Source organism: Pecten maximus, chromosome 14 (assembly GCF_902652985.1).
Source record: "Pecten maximus chromosome 14, xPecMax1.1, whole genome shotgun sequence".
NCBI classification, from domain to species: domain Eukaryota; kingdom Metazoa; phylum Mollusca; class Bivalvia; order Pectinida; family Pectinidae; genus Pecten; species Pecten maximus.
Window position 1 is genome coordinate 31,779,990 of NC_047028.1, and position 16,654 is coordinate 31,796,643.

Below are 16,654 nucleotides of genomic sequence, written 5' to 3' on the forward strand. Positions count from 1 at the left end.
AGACATTCATGTATTTGCAATACGTTTCTTGTATCAGTTTAGCATATCACAATACATATCATAACATTTTGACCGTTCCAATACCCAGGCCTGTTAAGTATAAGTTGGTTTTAAACACATTTGTTAAGTATAAGTTGGTTTTAAACACATTTGTTAAGTATAAGTTGGTTTTAAACACATTTGTTAAGTATAAGTTGGTTTTAAACACATTTGTTAAGTATAAGTTGGTTTTAAACACATTTGTTAAGTATAAGTTGGTTTTAAACACATTTGTTAAGTATAAGTTGGTTTTAAAAACATTTGTTAAGTATAAGTTGGTTTTAAAAACATTTGTTAAGTATAAGTTGGTTTTAAACACATAAGTGCAAATTTTGAACTACTTATAATAAGTACATTTATAAAAGTTAGTTTGACACACTAAAGTATGAATGTTAAGGACATGTACTTAATAAGTAGAAGTTGGTTTGAAAAAAATAAGTAAAATGTTTGTCATGATTACTTAAGTAGAAGTGTGTTTGAAACTTGAAGATGGTTAAAACCGTTATTAACATCAGGACACTTTAAAGCATTACATTCATCAGTACTGTGAAAACCATTATATCCTGTTGGAATGTTTAATCATGTTGATATCAGTTTAATTTGTATTATTGCTTTATCTCAAATATCACCTCTTACATCTGAATAATGCCTCTTTCAGTATTTTCAGTACTTCGATTTGTTTTTTATTTTAATACATGTGTAAAGTTCAGATGAATTAGAATTAATTTTTTTCTTTTAATTCTTGATAATATTGATTTTCCAAAAATTAAAAGTTTGTTAATGAAATGAAATAATTTACAAAAAAAGCTGCTGGAATATATACCTTTGATAAGATACCAACATTCAAAGAAAACTTAAATTTAGAATTTTAAACCCTTTAAGAAATTGGTGTTAATTTGCCTTGTCTTTTCATATTCCAGAATGTTTTAGACGGGGAATTGTTCATCATCAAACATCTTCTGATTTTACGAGAACAAATTGCTCCCTTCCAAGCCGATTTCTCTATAAGAGAGACTTCGCTGGATTTCAGTAAATTCAAAGGTGGGTATATATATATTTTAAATGGTAGAGTGCCACTGCTTTTATATTTAGTTATATAGTATATGATTTATTTTTCTTATTGTTTTATTTATATATAGATTGTTTTATTGAATTTCTAACCTAATGGTGTTGAACATTATTTCGCTTTTATCTTTATTTCTGATTAATACATAATAAGGTTTTATCTGCATGACATTGTATATAATAACAAATGCCAAGTCTTTCATCTTGTTGGCTAAGATACATTGTAAGAAATACTTAATGATTAAATTCACCAAAATCTTCCACTGATAATCAATAGAAATATGTGAATTCTTTGTGATCATTCTTTACTTTCTACTAGTTTTGCTTGTTTCTTTAAATATTCTATAATTTAAGACTGCAATTTTCTTAATCATTATTATTAAATCCATAATCTATAGTCGGACTTGCGTATCATTCGGTAGTCAATATGGTGCTCTTATTTTCTCACTGTATTTAACATAAAGTGTGACATACGGGGTCAGTACAATATATACTGACACAGATATTGATAGTGTACTCGTTACAACGAAATGTATTGTTGGCATTTCTGCTTAACTGATTTAGATACATGCTGGCTTTAAGTGCAAAAAAGACACTTTAGAGGGCTTCATTTTTTTTATTCCGATATATCTAATGATGGATTCTAACTTGCTAAAGTTTTTTTCTTTTTTTTTTTCTTTAAATTTTCTTTTTTTTTCACAAACATTCTCATTGCAATCTAAATCAGTATGTTAATAGTTGAATGTTTGTCTTTTAAAAATCTTCATGTAAAATATCAAGATATGCTTTCATTTGGTTGTTTTTGATTTTTTAAGTCAGGGATGTACATACAGGGATTGGAAAGTGTCTCTATCTGTTAGTAACAATGTAGCGAAATGACATCGAGTTTACTACACTACCTTATTGTGAACCACTGTTCTCCAAGAATTCTCGTCCAATCGTTTCAATATTTGAATCTGTAAAAAGCTGAATAAATTCCACTTGCTCAAAAATTTCCATAAATAATCACTGATTTTACATAATGGCCGCTAACTGTTCATAGTAAATAGCAAATATTATCGAAATATACTACCTTTATTGTGAATATTTTTCTCCAAAATACTTGTCCAATCTTTTTCATTTACGGATTATTAAAAAGCTGAATAAATTCCATGTGCGCTGATAAAGGTTTTGAAACATACTTATGTTATGAAATTATTAAAATTTAAAATCAAATATAGTATCTTCTTTAGCTGTGAAATTATTAGTATTAAAATCAAATATTAAAATAGTATATTCTTTAGCTGTGAAATTATTATAATTTAAAATCAAATATAGTATATTCTTTTGCAAGTTTTCTCCAAAAGTACTCATCCAATTTTTTTTCATTATTGAATCAATTAAAAGTTGAATACATTTACATTGCTTGCATCAAAGTTTAATAGCAAACAATTTTGAAAAAGTTAAACTTAATTTTATGGTTCACTACAAAAATACAAAAGCTCCAATGTCAGTCTCCAAGCTAGTGGAGTCTCTAATCCCTATATGTATGTCCTTGGTAAAGTTCAGATGAATTAAGGTAGTTGAGAATGTTTGTCTGGAGTTTTGATTAATACTGCTACCCATTATTTATTTACTGTACAGACCTGAGTTTATCACAAGCTGGGCATAAATTTCTGGGTAACTATTTCCTGCTTGTCTTCTTTTAATAAACGCTGTGGAAATTTTCGATTTATTGAGAACAGTGTTCAATCATTTTAACTTTCCTTGTTGAAAAATACTCCCCTACCCGTATCTTGAAATTCAAAGATCTGTTTCCGCGTTTGCTCAGCAAAATGTTTTGGTATTTTATCATAATTTCTCACATTTTCTGTATAGACTCGAGCTATTTTATGACCGTTGTCATAATGGTTCTTCAGGTTAAAAGGAATGTTTGCTGATGATGATGACCACAAAATCTGTCTACAACCAATTATTGTCTTCTCACTGTTAAAGTTATTTGAAATTATTTACGTGTCTTCAACAAATTACACTTTTGTTTTTGTATTATTTTATAATTTTTGATCTTGCAAGTTTTGAAAATGATATCAAGTCATTTGTATCATTGTTGAACACTGAAATCAATAAGTTTGTGAATTATTCCATGGTTGACATGCTGCCTTTCTGGTGTGTTATCTCCCCTTGTCTGTGTTGTTTACATGTATATTTGTCTATGTTATCTCCCCTAATTGGCTGTGTTGTCTACTTTGTCTGTTTTATCTCCCCTTGTCTGTGCGCATTGCCTTCTTCAAAATCCAAGGGCTGCATTCTCAATCTCATATGTTACCCCTGGGATTTCGAGGGTAGTTCATTGTGAGCATCCCATTTATACAGTAGCATGGTGCCGGTTTCCTGTTATATTTCAATCAAATCAAATTGCATGTCTTTATTTAAAATTTCTACTGATGTTGATGTCTCAAGTGACCTTTTCTAATTGCCTTTTGTTCGACGTCGTCCGTCGTCTGTTCGTAAACGATTTACATTTTCAACTTCTTCTCTATAACCAAAAGCCCTAGAGACCTAATATTGGGCCTATAGTATGCTGAGGTGAAGGGCTATCAAGATTGTTCAAATGAATGACCTTGACCTTCATTCTAGGTCACAGGGGTCAAATATACTAAAATCTTTAAATGACGTCTCAATAACCAAGAGGCCAAGAGACCTGATATTTGGCATTTAGCATGCTGGGGTAAAGGGCTGCAGTTCACAAGATTGTTCAAATGAATGCCAATGGATGACCTTCATTCAAGGTCACAGAGGTCAAATATGCTTAAACTTCAATGGAGGTGGACAGGTGAAAATAATAGTTGTGCACATTTATCTGTACATATTAACCAAGAAGCCTAGAAACTTGATATTGCCTATAGCATGCTGGGGCAAAGGGCTATAATGATTGTGTGATGAATGAGCATGACCTTGACCTTCATTGAAGGCCACCAGGCTCTAATATGCTAAAATCTTTTAAACGTCTCCTTGATGACCAACACACATAGAAACAATATATTTTGCCTGTATCATGCTGGAGTGAACACATTGACCTCATAATCAAGGTCACAGGAATCAAATCAAGATCGTTAAGGCCCATGGGCCTCTTGTTTAGATTTTTGACTGAAAACCTAAAATTAAGGCCCATGGGCCTCTTGTTTAGATTTTTGACTGAAAACCTAAAATTTCAAATTGAAAAAAATTTTTTTTTTGTTGAGTTTTTTGATTTTTGATAGAAATTGCAAAATATCAGCTTTCCAAAACACTTTTGAGCTTTTAGATTTTCAGGTTTTAAAACAGACATCTAAAAATCTAAAATCTCAAAACAGTTTTGAAGGTTGAAATTTTGCAATTTTGGTCAAAAATCTGAAAATCTTTAATCTTTATTGAATGATACTGATTTGCAGATCCCAGACTTGGAAAGTATTTGTAATATAATTCAAATGCATGTGTAATCACTGAAATATCCAGGTAAGCAATATCTGGTCTCTGGGCCCCTCTTGTTTTACCCAGGATGCATTTGTATGATTGTCATACACTAGCTATTGGTGGTAACTGGTTATTAGGTCTCATCACCAACTTTGATTAAATCATGTACATATGTAAGTCTATAGTCTGATTGACAGCACATATATTTATAGTTGATATCACATGTAGACTAACACCTAACAACACATATATTCATAATGTTAAATGTTTCAATACTCACCTGTAGTAAACTGATAGTGTTGAATGACGTTCTGTCTCTGTAAGTCCTTTGTTTTATCAGCTCACCTGGCCTGATGGGGACATTTTCATAGGAAGACGGTTTATGTTATGACTCTTCTTGCATCTATCATCTTTTCCTTTAAACCTCTTCAGAAGGAATAGGTGTATATTTTCATAGTATTTTACTTCAGAAGGAATAGGTGTATATTTTCATGGTATTTTACTTCACTGAATCTGAAAGTTAGGAAAACCATGACTCATTTTCATGGTCACAGGACTATTATCTTAAAATAATCTACTTTTTCTGAAGAACGGAAAGACTTAACAGTCAGGATATGTTGCTAGTAGCCTGCAAGCATTGAATGATATTATCTTTACTCATTGTCAAATAAGTGAAGTAAAGTATATCAAAACAATATTTATGTTCAGTGAACAATGCAGATCTATTAGGCCTTTTGTTTCTACAAACTCCTGAACAGTTAGATATAGAGGTCATGGACTAGTCATTTTGTCAACTGCATTTTGCATCTTCAATGTATGATGTCAGGACCAGTTCTACACTACCGATACCTCTGTGTCTACAGTACGATATATGACTCATTATATCTATGACCTATGACCTCTCAATTTTCTACAATTTTCTCAGCCATGCCTCAAAGTATGTTAGTGAATGTATGAGTAGCTACAGATCAAGTTTTACTTTCATTCTGCTTGATCAATTTTTGCAAGAGATATATATGGCCCTTAACTTGATCCATAATTTAGTTTTCACATTTTTCTCGGCCAAGCTTCAAGGCATGGTGGTGAAAGTTGGTATGGAACTTCAGTATGAGTAGCTACATATCAAGTTTCAATTTCAGGGTTTTTGGATCAAGGTCAAGATAACTGTTACTATTTTTGGAAGAGGCCATAGGGGACTTGTATTGCTTCAGGAATACATTCAGAATGCTTGTTGTGTCTACATTATGACATATATGACATAATTCAATCTACATTATGACATGTAACCTCATTCTATCAATAGTGTGACCTATGACCTCATTGTATCGATAGTATGACCTATGACCTCATTGTATCTATAGTATGACATGACTTCATTGTATCTATAGTATGACCTATGACCTCATTGTATCGATAGTATGACCTATGACCTCATTGTATCTATAGTATGACCTATGACTTCATTGTATCTATAGTATGACCTATGACCTCATTGTATCTACAGTATGACCTATGATATCATGATATTGTATTTTCAGTATGACATATGACCTCATTTTATCTATATTATGACATATGACCTCATTGTATCTACAGTATGACCTATGACCTCATTGTATCTATATTATGACATATGTCCTCATTAACATATGACCTCATTTTATCTAGAGTATGAAAATCTATACCTACTTTGCATTCCTACAATTATATCTGCTAATAAAAATACAATGTTTTTTCTGATGAACAGATCTAATATCTACCTTCAGGTGCTGCTTATGGACTTGTAAACAACAAATCAAAACTGTTTGCCTTAAACAGTACCAATGCATTGCTACAGTTTATCCTGGAGGTAAGGTTTAGACTTCAAATTATAGACATGATATTATACTTATTTCAGATCTATACATATGATTTAGATAAGGTAGAATCGAGATACATTTAATTAAGATTCACACTTTCATACATGTACTTTTTGTGTCACCTGCAAAGAGCAGGCGACATAATGGTATCGCTAGTTCGGCATCAGTGGCAGTGCTGCGGCAGCATCCACAGACCTTTCCTTTCGATAAGTCAAGTTCCCTTGGCCTCATCAGACTAAATTTCCATGTAGTTTTCCTTACCACAAGTGCTTGAATGGAATTGTGTTCTTACTGATCCAAAGGTCAAAGTTCAAGGTCACTGTTTCCTATAAATAGAAAGATTTGTTTCCGTACAATAACTCCAATTCTCTTGGGCTGAATCAAACTAAAATTTTATGCTGTGGTCATTAATCAAAGAGCCTGCTCTATATTGCTGAATTCAAGCATAGTGATGCTGGTCTTGCTTACTTTTAACATTACACTGTATTTCATGAAGTGAAAATGTATCTTTTAAATCATAATCACCCCACCTTGCTTTAGAATTCTTGTTTTCTGAAGAACCTGGTAGACAGATTTGATCGTAACATTAAAGTTTTAAGGTTTTCAAATGAGATTTGAAGATCTGAAGAAAAAATCAGAAACTTGTAAAGAAAAATTCCAATTTGATTTTGTAGGGAACCCCCCAGGTGACAGAATACTTTGTTGATTCTAAGAGAGATGTTGATCAACAGTTAAAGAAGAGTTGTGAGGATTTCATTCATCACGTGACCAGCCTGCTCACAGAACCAGTTCAAACATTTCTGTCCCGTGTAAGTAAATAATTAGTTCACAAATTTGTGAGAGTGCTGAAGTAGAATCAGTAAGTAGAATCAGTAAGCTACAGGTTTGGGTAGTGTGGTGATTGGATATTGATGTTTGATGTTCATTTTGATGATGTTGATGTGTGAGGTTCGTTTAATTTGATTATTTTGATGTTTGAAAGTTATAATGTTCACAGGCCAGCGTGGTTATCAGCATGAAGACTGAGGAGCCCATCAGGAATGTGTCACTCCGACAACAGCCCTTCGCCACGCCTGAGAAGTTACACGATGTTATGTCAGAGACATATCGCAATCTCAAGACTCGCCTTCCAACGGTCCAGCGTTCAATGTCTCTGTACCTAGCTAACAGAGACACCGAGGTCATTCTCTTCAAACCAATTAAAGTAGGTCAAAGTAGTTCTCTTCAAACCAATTAAAGTAGGTCAAAGTAGTTCTCTTCAAACCAATTAAAGTAGGTCAAAGTAGTTCTCTTCAAACCAATTAAAGTAGGTCAAAGTAGTTCTCTTCAAATCAATTTAAGTATATCAAGATCATGTTGTTTTTTCCAAATAATCCTCTTTATTTTGGACTAGATTAACATTAATTGTACCCTGTGTAATTATCATGTGATACTTGTAGGTGAATATACAACAGACATACCAGCAGGTACACAAGATCCTGGTTGATAATTACACTGAAGAGGACAAGCAGATTGTGGCTTCGCCTAGCACTGAACAGGTATGTATTGGATCATCTAGACTCACCTAGTACTCAACAGGTATGTATTGGGACATCTAGACTCACCTAGTACTCAACAGGTATGTATTGGGACATCTAGACTCACCTAGTACTCAACAGGTATGTATTGGGTCATCTAGACTCACCTAGTACTCAACAGGTACGTATTGGGTCATCTAGACTCACCTAGTACTCAACAGGTACGTATGGGTCATCTAGACTCACCCAGTACTCAACAGGTACGTATTGGGTCATCTAGACTCGCCTAGTCTCAAAAGGTACGTATTGGGTCGTCAGGACTCACCTAGTACTCAACAGGTATGTATTGGGTCATCTAGACTCACCTAGTACTCAACGGGTATGTATTGGGACATCTAGACTCGCCTAGTACTCAACAGGTATGTATGGGGTCATCTAGACTCGCCTAGTCTCAAAAGGTACGTATTGGGTCATCTAGATTCACCTAGTACTCAACAGGTATGTATTGGGTCGTTAGGACTCACCCAGTACTCAACAGGTATGTATTGGGTCATCTAGACTCACCTAGGACTCAACAGGTACGTATTGGGTCATCTAGACTCACCTAGTACTCAACAGGTATGTATTGGGACATATAGACTCGCCCAGTACTCATGTTTATTGAAGTTTTTCTTTTTTGTCTGCAAAATCTCCAACATTTTCTGACTGATTCCTTCGAAAATTGGTTGGTTTAAAATTGTGATTTATTGTGCATCCCAAAAAGAATTTTTATTAGGTCACCTGAGACAAAGTCTCAAGTGACCTATTCTAATCCCCTTTTGTCCGTCGTCGTGCGTCGTCCGCCGTCTTCTCCAAAACCCACACACCAATTTCTATGAAATTTGGCAGGAAGCTTCTATGGCTAAAGGTCAACCAAAATTGTAAATTATTTGATCCCCACCCCTCAGGGGCCTGAGGGGCGGGGCCAAAAAGGGTCAAATTGACTAAAACTTCAAAAATCTTCTTCTCTACTCTCAGATATGCTGGAATCAAACACTCTTCATAAATGAAGGGTCTTAAGGTGCTTTACCAAAATTGTAAATTTCATGACCCAGGGGTTTCACATTTGCCCCTGGGGAGGGGCTAAGCTTTACTATAGTTTATATAGGGAAATCACATTTTTGACTTTAATTTATTTTATTTCGATTGGAATTCATTCTAATTTTGTAAACATTGTCAGCATGGGATGACAGTTTGATGGCATGCACATGTTGGCCCTGACTTACCCCCAGGGGGCTAAAAAGGGCCAAATTGACTGAAATTTCACCAATCTTCTTCTCTACTCTCAGATATGATAGAATCAAATACACTTCATAAATGGCTGGGTTTGAAGGTGCTTTACCAAAATTGTGAATTTCATGACCCTGGGGTCTCAAGTTTGCCCCTGGGGCGGGGCTAAACTTTACTATAGTTTATATAGGGAAATAACATTTTTGACTTTTATTTGTTTTATTTCTATTGGAATTCATTCTAATTTTGTAACCATTGTCAGCATGGGATGACAGTTTGATGGCATGCACATGTTGGCCCTGACTGACCCCCAGGGGCTGATGGGCAGGGCTTAAAAGGGTCAAATTGACTGAAATTTCAAAAATCTTCTTCTCTACTCTCAGATATGATAGAATCAAATACACTTCATAGATGGCAGGGTCTGAAGGTGCTTTACCAAAATTGTGAATTTCATGACCCTGGGGTCTCAAGTTAGCCCCTGGGGCGGGGGTAAACTTTACTATAATTTATAATTTCAAATTTCAAAAATCTTCTTCTCAAGACTGAAATAAGGTGGAATCAAATACTCTTTACAGTTTGAAGGGTCTTATGGTGCTTTATTGAAATTTTAAATTTCATGACCCTGGGGTCACAAGTTTGCCCCTGGGGAGGGGGTAAATTTTACTATAGTTTATATAGGGAAATCACATTTTTGACTGATTTGTTTTGATTTCTATGGGAATTCATTCTGGTTAACATTTTCAGCATGGAATGAAAGTTTGATAATATGCATATGGTGGCCCTGACTGACCCCTAGGGGCTGATAGGGGGGGCAAAAAGGGTCAATTAAATAAACTGAAATATTTCAAATCTCAGGTGACCGTTAAGGCCCATGGGCCTCTTGTTCAACTATTTTTCGAAAGGTTACTGTCGTCAATTTCTGTCAAAAAGTTAGATATTGACTTTGTAGTGAAAAGTGAGATTTATAGCCTGCCAGATAGCCACTGATGAGGTGATGCTAATCTCATTTTAATGCAACATATAGTATATAGCACTATATGGCATACACTATATATTGTTCAGCTCCAGATTATTGATTTTAAATAAGTTACAATATTTTTGAGAGCATTGATATCCTGCCATATGAAGTCCTAACAATCATTTTAATTTCATTACAGATAAATTTATTGTTATCAGCATCCAAATCCTGAGGAGACTACAAAAGCCAAGTTTATATCTGTGATACACGTCCCCTACAGACATTACAACAAAGGCCTGGTGTTTGTCAGGCATATCCTTATATGGACATTCACATGCTTGCCATGTGACTTAATTATGATGTCTATCACATCAATTATAAATGTAAAAACTATGTTAACCATATGATCTGATGATAAATCTGGGATGATCCTAAGATGGCTAATTCACAAACTTAACTGTACATGTATATGGTAGAATTCTCAAACATGTTTCATTTATCAGTAATCATGGTGGGCTCTCAGACGCTTGTTTTATTATTTGGGATTTTGTGTGTAGATCTTATAATTTTAAGACTTTTAAATGTGATCATATCAGCCTGCAGCATAAGTTGATGATTATACACTGTATATCTTTGTATATATTTAAAATTATTTATATTCAACACAGTACAACTAGACAGGAAATTTAAATCTTTACCTTCGGATCAACACAACATAGTGCATATGGTACATTGTGATAATAATTAGATATATAACATAGTAAAACAAATGACAAAGGAAGACAATTATATGACCTGACCGGGCCTCAAACTCCCAATCTACAGCAACTTATCGCCTGGCATGAAATACCTGCATCTTAAACCACTGCACTACATCCATGTTCTTAACATAATGGTGCAGTGATGGTTGGCCCGATATTCTGATTGTGATTGTATTGTACCAGGCAGGTTTCTACACACCTACAGACAGGTGTCTACATACCTACAGACAGGTGTCTACATACCTACAGACAGGTGTCTACATACCTACAGACAGGTGTCTTGATACCTACAGACAGGTGTCTACATACCTACAGACATGTGTCTACATACCTACAGACAGGTGTCTACATACCTACAGACAGATGTCTACATACCTACAGACAGGTGTCTACATACCTACAGACAGGTGTCTACATACCTACATACAGGTGTCTACATACCTACAGACAGGTGTCTACATACCTACAGACAGGTGTCTACATACCTACAGACAGGTGTCTACATACCTACATACAGGTGTCTACATACCTACAGACAGGTGTCTACATACCTACAGACAGGTGTCTACATACCTACAGACAGGTGTCTACATACCTACAGACAGGTGTCTACATACCTACAGACAGGTGTCTACATACCTACAGACAGGTGTCTACATACCTACAGACAGGTGTCTACATACCTACAGACAGGTGTCTACATACCTACAGACAGGTTTCTACATACCTACAGACAGGTGTCTACATACCTACAGACAGGTGTCTACATACCTACAGACAGGTGTCTACATACCTACAGGACAGGTGTCTACCATACCTACATACAGGTGTCTACATACCTACAGACAGGATTCTACATACCTACAGACATGTGTCTACATACCTACAGACAGGATGTCTACATACCTACAGACAGGTGTCTACACTACCTACAGACAGGTGTCTACATACCTACAGACAGGGTGTCTACATACCTACAGACAGGTGTCTACTACCTACAGACAGGTATCTACATACCTACAGACAGGTGTCCATGACATACAGACAGGTGTCTACATACCTACAGACAGGTGTCATAGACATACAGACAGGTGTCTACATACCTACAGACAGGTGTCATAGACATACAGACAGGTGTCTACATACCTACAGACAGGTGTCTACATACCTACAGACAGGTTTCTACATACCTACAGACAGGTGTCTACATACCTACAGACAGGTGTCTACATACCTAAGACAGTGTGTCTACTACCTACAGACAGGTTGTCTACATACCTACAGACAGATGCCTACATACCGTCAGACAGGTGTCTACATACCTACAGACAGGTGTCTACATACCTAGACAGGTGTCTACATACCTACAGCCAGGTGTCTACATACCTACCAGACAGGTGTGTCTACATACCTACAGACAGGTGTCTACATACCTACAGACAGGTGTCTACATACCTACATACAGGTGTCTACATACCTACAGACAGGTATCTACATACCTACAGACAGGTGTCTACATACCTACAGACAGATGTCTACATACCTACAGACAGGTGTCTACATACCTACAGACAGGTGTCTACATACCTACAGACAGGTGTCTACAGACAGGTGTCTACAGACAGGTGTCTACATACCTACAGACAGGTATCTACATACCTACAGACAGGTGTCATAGACATACAGACAGGTATCTACATACCTACAGACAGGTGTCATAGACATACAGACAGGTATCTACATACCTACAGACAGGTGTCTACATACCTACAGACAGGTGTCTACATACCTACAGACAGGTGTCATAGACATACAGACAGGTATCTACATACCTACAGACAGGTGTCTTGATACCTACAGACAGGTGTCTACATACCTACAGACAGGTGTCTACATACCTACAGACAGATGCCTACATACCGTCAGACAGGTGTCTACATACCTACAGACAGGTGTCTACATACCTAGACAGGTGTCTACATACCTACAGCCAGGTGTCTTGATAACTACAGACAGGTGTCTACATACCTACAGACAGGTGTCTACATACCTACAGGCAGGTGTCTACATACCTACAGGCAGATGTCATAGACATACAGACAGGTGTATCAGACATACCAATCAACAGAAGCATATCTATGTCAGTATAAAAATAAACAGATAGAGATGTCTAGAAGTGCTGACACACTTTGATTTTTTCGAGATATGAAAATGGAACAGAAGCTGTGTATAATAATATCAGTATATAAGCCTACTAGTGTGGATGCTTTGTTGTCAAGTACATTTGTATCTCGATTTATTGTGATTTCCTTTGTTTGCCTGTTATACTAAGTTATTCAAACAGTAAATGTCTAGACTATCAATATTGTACTGTTAGTAGTGCAAAAACCTTTTAGTGCTGTATATAATTCCAAAGATTAGACCAGAATTAACCATTTTGGTATTTGATTAGGTATTCAAATAGTCATACAAAAACCAAACATAGATATTTGTAAGTTCAAGAAATAAAAATTGATCAATTTGATGTCAACTACTAGCAAACATTATTATAGTTCAGTTTAGTGACTCCTGGTTGTATGGGAAAAAAATCGCTCATTATATTCTTCAGGAGAAGAATGAGCAGAAAAAGCATCACCAACAAACATTTCTGCTATTATATAATAATATTCATTATATTTAAGCGTGAAATTAGAGCATGTGTTCATTAATGTGAAACAAAGAGTTGCTTCCCACATTGAAGCATTATTATAAAAATGGAAACATCTGAAACATCTTGATAAAATGATTCTGTCAAATTAACACAACAAAGGGTGCTTTAGCTTAATCACAGAATTAGTGAAAATATCATTTCTTATTTTCTCCTAGACCTGTGTGTGAGTGTGGGTGTGTGTTTGTGTGTGTGTGTGCGTGTGAGTGTGCGGGCGGGCGGGTGGGTTGGTTCCTTAGAATAGGCAGGTAGGAATAGTGTAATTATAGAGTATGATTGTTAATACTTTAAAGGATCTACAGTAACTATACTTATTTGTGTACATTGCTTGTGAATGATTTTCTGTTCGTATTTGAACAGATTGGTAATAGAAGGACCACATTACTGAAGGGTACATTTCAGTAACAAGTGTGTTGATGTGTACTCAGTGATTTCAATGTCCAAGATAGTATTTACAATTTCGTGCAACTGTTCTGTATTCTTTACAGTGGGTGAATTTTGATAATAATTATGCTGGGAAAATTAATTAAAAAAAAAGAGAAGACATTTTTTGTTTGAATTGTTTGTGTTAACTCTAGAGAAGTACATGTACTAGCTGTATATTAACCTATAAAAGCGTAAGTTTTTTAATCCAGAGAGTCTTGTCATCCCAAGATCTGCTTGCTAATATTGATCTATCACAAGTTCCATTAGAATGCCTCCTTATGGTACCGATCAAGATCGCTTCTTATCATATAGAAAGATAGTTCTATGTATAATTGATCTTCAGTTATCTGATAATGCTACAGACTTTATGATTGATCTTCTGTTATCTAATAATGCTACAGACTTTCTGATCGATCTTCTGTTATCTGATAATGCTACAGCCTTTCTGATCGATCTTCTGTTATCTGATAATGCTACAGCCTTTCTGATCGATCCTCAGTTATCTGATAATGCTACAGCCTTTCTGATCGATCTTCTGTTATCTAATAATGCTACAGACTTTCTGATCGATCCTCAATTATCTGATAATGCTACAGACTTTCTGATCGATCCTCAGTTATCTGATAATGCTACAGCCTTTCTGATCGATCTTCTGTTATCTAATAATGCTACAGACTTTCTGATCGATCTTCTGTTATCTGATAATGCTACAGCCTTTCTGATCGATCTTCTGTTATCTGATGGTGCTAAAGCCTTTCTGATCACTCTTCTCTTATGTGATGATGATCCAGCCTTTCTGATCGATCTTCTGTTATCTGATGGTGCTGCAGCCTTTTTTTTATCGATCCTCAATTATCTGATGGTGCTGCAGCCTTTCTGATCGATCCTCAATTATCTGATGGTGCTGCAGCCTTTCTGATCGATCCTCAATTATCTGATTGCGCTACAGCCTTTCTGATCGATCCTCAATTATCTGATGGTGCTGCAGCCTTTCTGATCGATCCTCAATTATCTGATGGTGCTGCAGCCTTTCTGATCGATCCTCAATTATCTGATGGTGCTGCAGCCTTTCTGATCGATCCTCAGTAATCTGGTTGCAGTCGGGTTTTTTTATCTGTTATCTGATGGTGCTACAGCCTTGATGATTGATCTTCAGTTATCTATGCTGCTACAACCCTTTCAATCTGTCACCAACGTTAAAACAATCTTGAAAACAAGTGAAAAATGTGAAAACTTCATTTTATAGAATGTATACACAAGTAACCAACACTATCCATACATTGAATTGTAATATAGTACGATTCATTCCTCTTAGATATTGTTTCAATGCAGGTGGATTGGTATACAATGATAAGAGAAAAAAGTTATTCTTTGGAAACAAATCTGTGTTTTTAGGTCACCTGGGCTTTGCTTTGAGGTCTCACGTTCGCCCCTAGGGAGGGAGTAAAATTTAATAAAGTTTATATAGAGAAATCATAATTTTAACCGTGATTTGTTGGATTTCTATTGGAATTCATTCGAACTTGATTAACATTATCAGCATGGGATTACAGTTTGATGTTATGTACATGTTCATCCTGACTGACCCCCAGGGGCTGATGGGCGGGGCTAAAAAGGGTCAAATTGACTGAAATTTCAAAAATCTTCTTCTCAAGACCCAAATGAGGTAAAATCAAATAATTTTCATATAGATGGAAGGGTTTTAAGGTGCTTTAATACGGGAAATGTAGAAAAACAAAACAAAAACAAAAAACTTTAAATTCTTGTTCTTTATCAGGGAGAGTCAGTTAAAAAGAAGGAAAATATTTGAAATTTAACTTAAATCAGAGTATTTTGCCATACTTACTGAAATATCCAGGTGAGCGATGCAGGCCCTCTGGGTCTATTGAATTAAGAAATTATTTCAAATTCATCATTTCTGGAATTTTCACATGGTGAGACACTGTGATGTGCAGAGGTGTGATAACTAAATAGCCAAATATCGAGATCAAGGTCACTATTATTTGTTCACTTTGCCCAAACAGCAGTGTCCGTCAACATTTCCTTTAAATCACAAACATTATTGGGCAAAGGAGATCATATGTATGTTGTGTATAAACGGAGGATGTGGCTCCCTTGGGGTGGGAGGTGTTGGGCTCAATAGGGGTAATAGATTAAAATCCTTTTAATCACTCTACCGGTACTAGTCCCAATTAACTGCATGGATTTTCGTAAAAATTTGTCTGGAGCATTATTGGGCAAAGGAGATCCAATGTTTTATGTATGGACGGTATGGCTTTCCTGGAGATTCAATACTGTGCTTACAAGGAGAGTGTCTCCTGTTTTATGTACGGACGGTATGGCTTTCCTGGAGATTCAATACTGTGTTTACAAGGAGAGTGTCTCCTGTAAGGCAGGAGAGAGGGGCCCAATAGGGGAAATATAGAAAAAAAATCCTTCTTCTTTAAGACTGACATAATTTAGTTTGAGCCATTATAGGGAAAACATTTGTTATATATTTTAAATCAGACTTTTTATCTTGATTACTGAAATGTCCAGGCGAGCAAGGCTCCTTGTTAAAATAGAACTGGTGTCCGCCCTTCCATCATATTTGTCTCGGAAGAGCCGTCCTTAACTGACCT

The 16,654-nt window shown here is 35.7% G+C and overlaps 1 protein-coding gene across 2 annotated transcripts in view; it reads left to right on the forward strand.

Moving 5' to 3' along the window:
• LOC117342505 (conserved oligomeric Golgi complex subunit 3-like) overlaps positions 1–10,735 on the forward strand; it is a 33,560-nt gene extending 22,825 nt beyond the window's left edge. The window contains exons 16-22 of one of the 2 annotated variants that reach the window (XM_033904679.1): positions 960–1,080; positions 2,728–2,763; positions 6,303–6,385; positions 7,070–7,204; positions 7,393–7,599; positions 7,835–7,933; positions 10,339–10,735. In XM_033904679.1, coding sequence (XP_033760570.1) covers positions 960–1,080; positions 2,728–2,763; positions 6,303–6,385; positions 7,070–7,204; positions 7,393–7,599; positions 7,835–7,933; positions 10,339–10,371 — 714 coding nt within the window. In that variant the 3' untranslated portion in view covers positions 10,372–10,735. The remainder of the gene's footprint in view (positions 1–959; positions 1,081–2,727; positions 2,764–6,302; positions 6,386–7,069; positions 7,205–7,392; positions 7,600–7,834; positions 7,934–10,338) is intronic. The other variant, XM_033904680.1, reaches the window with a different exon arrangement.
• Positions 10,736–16,654: the final 5,919 nt, after the last annotated feature.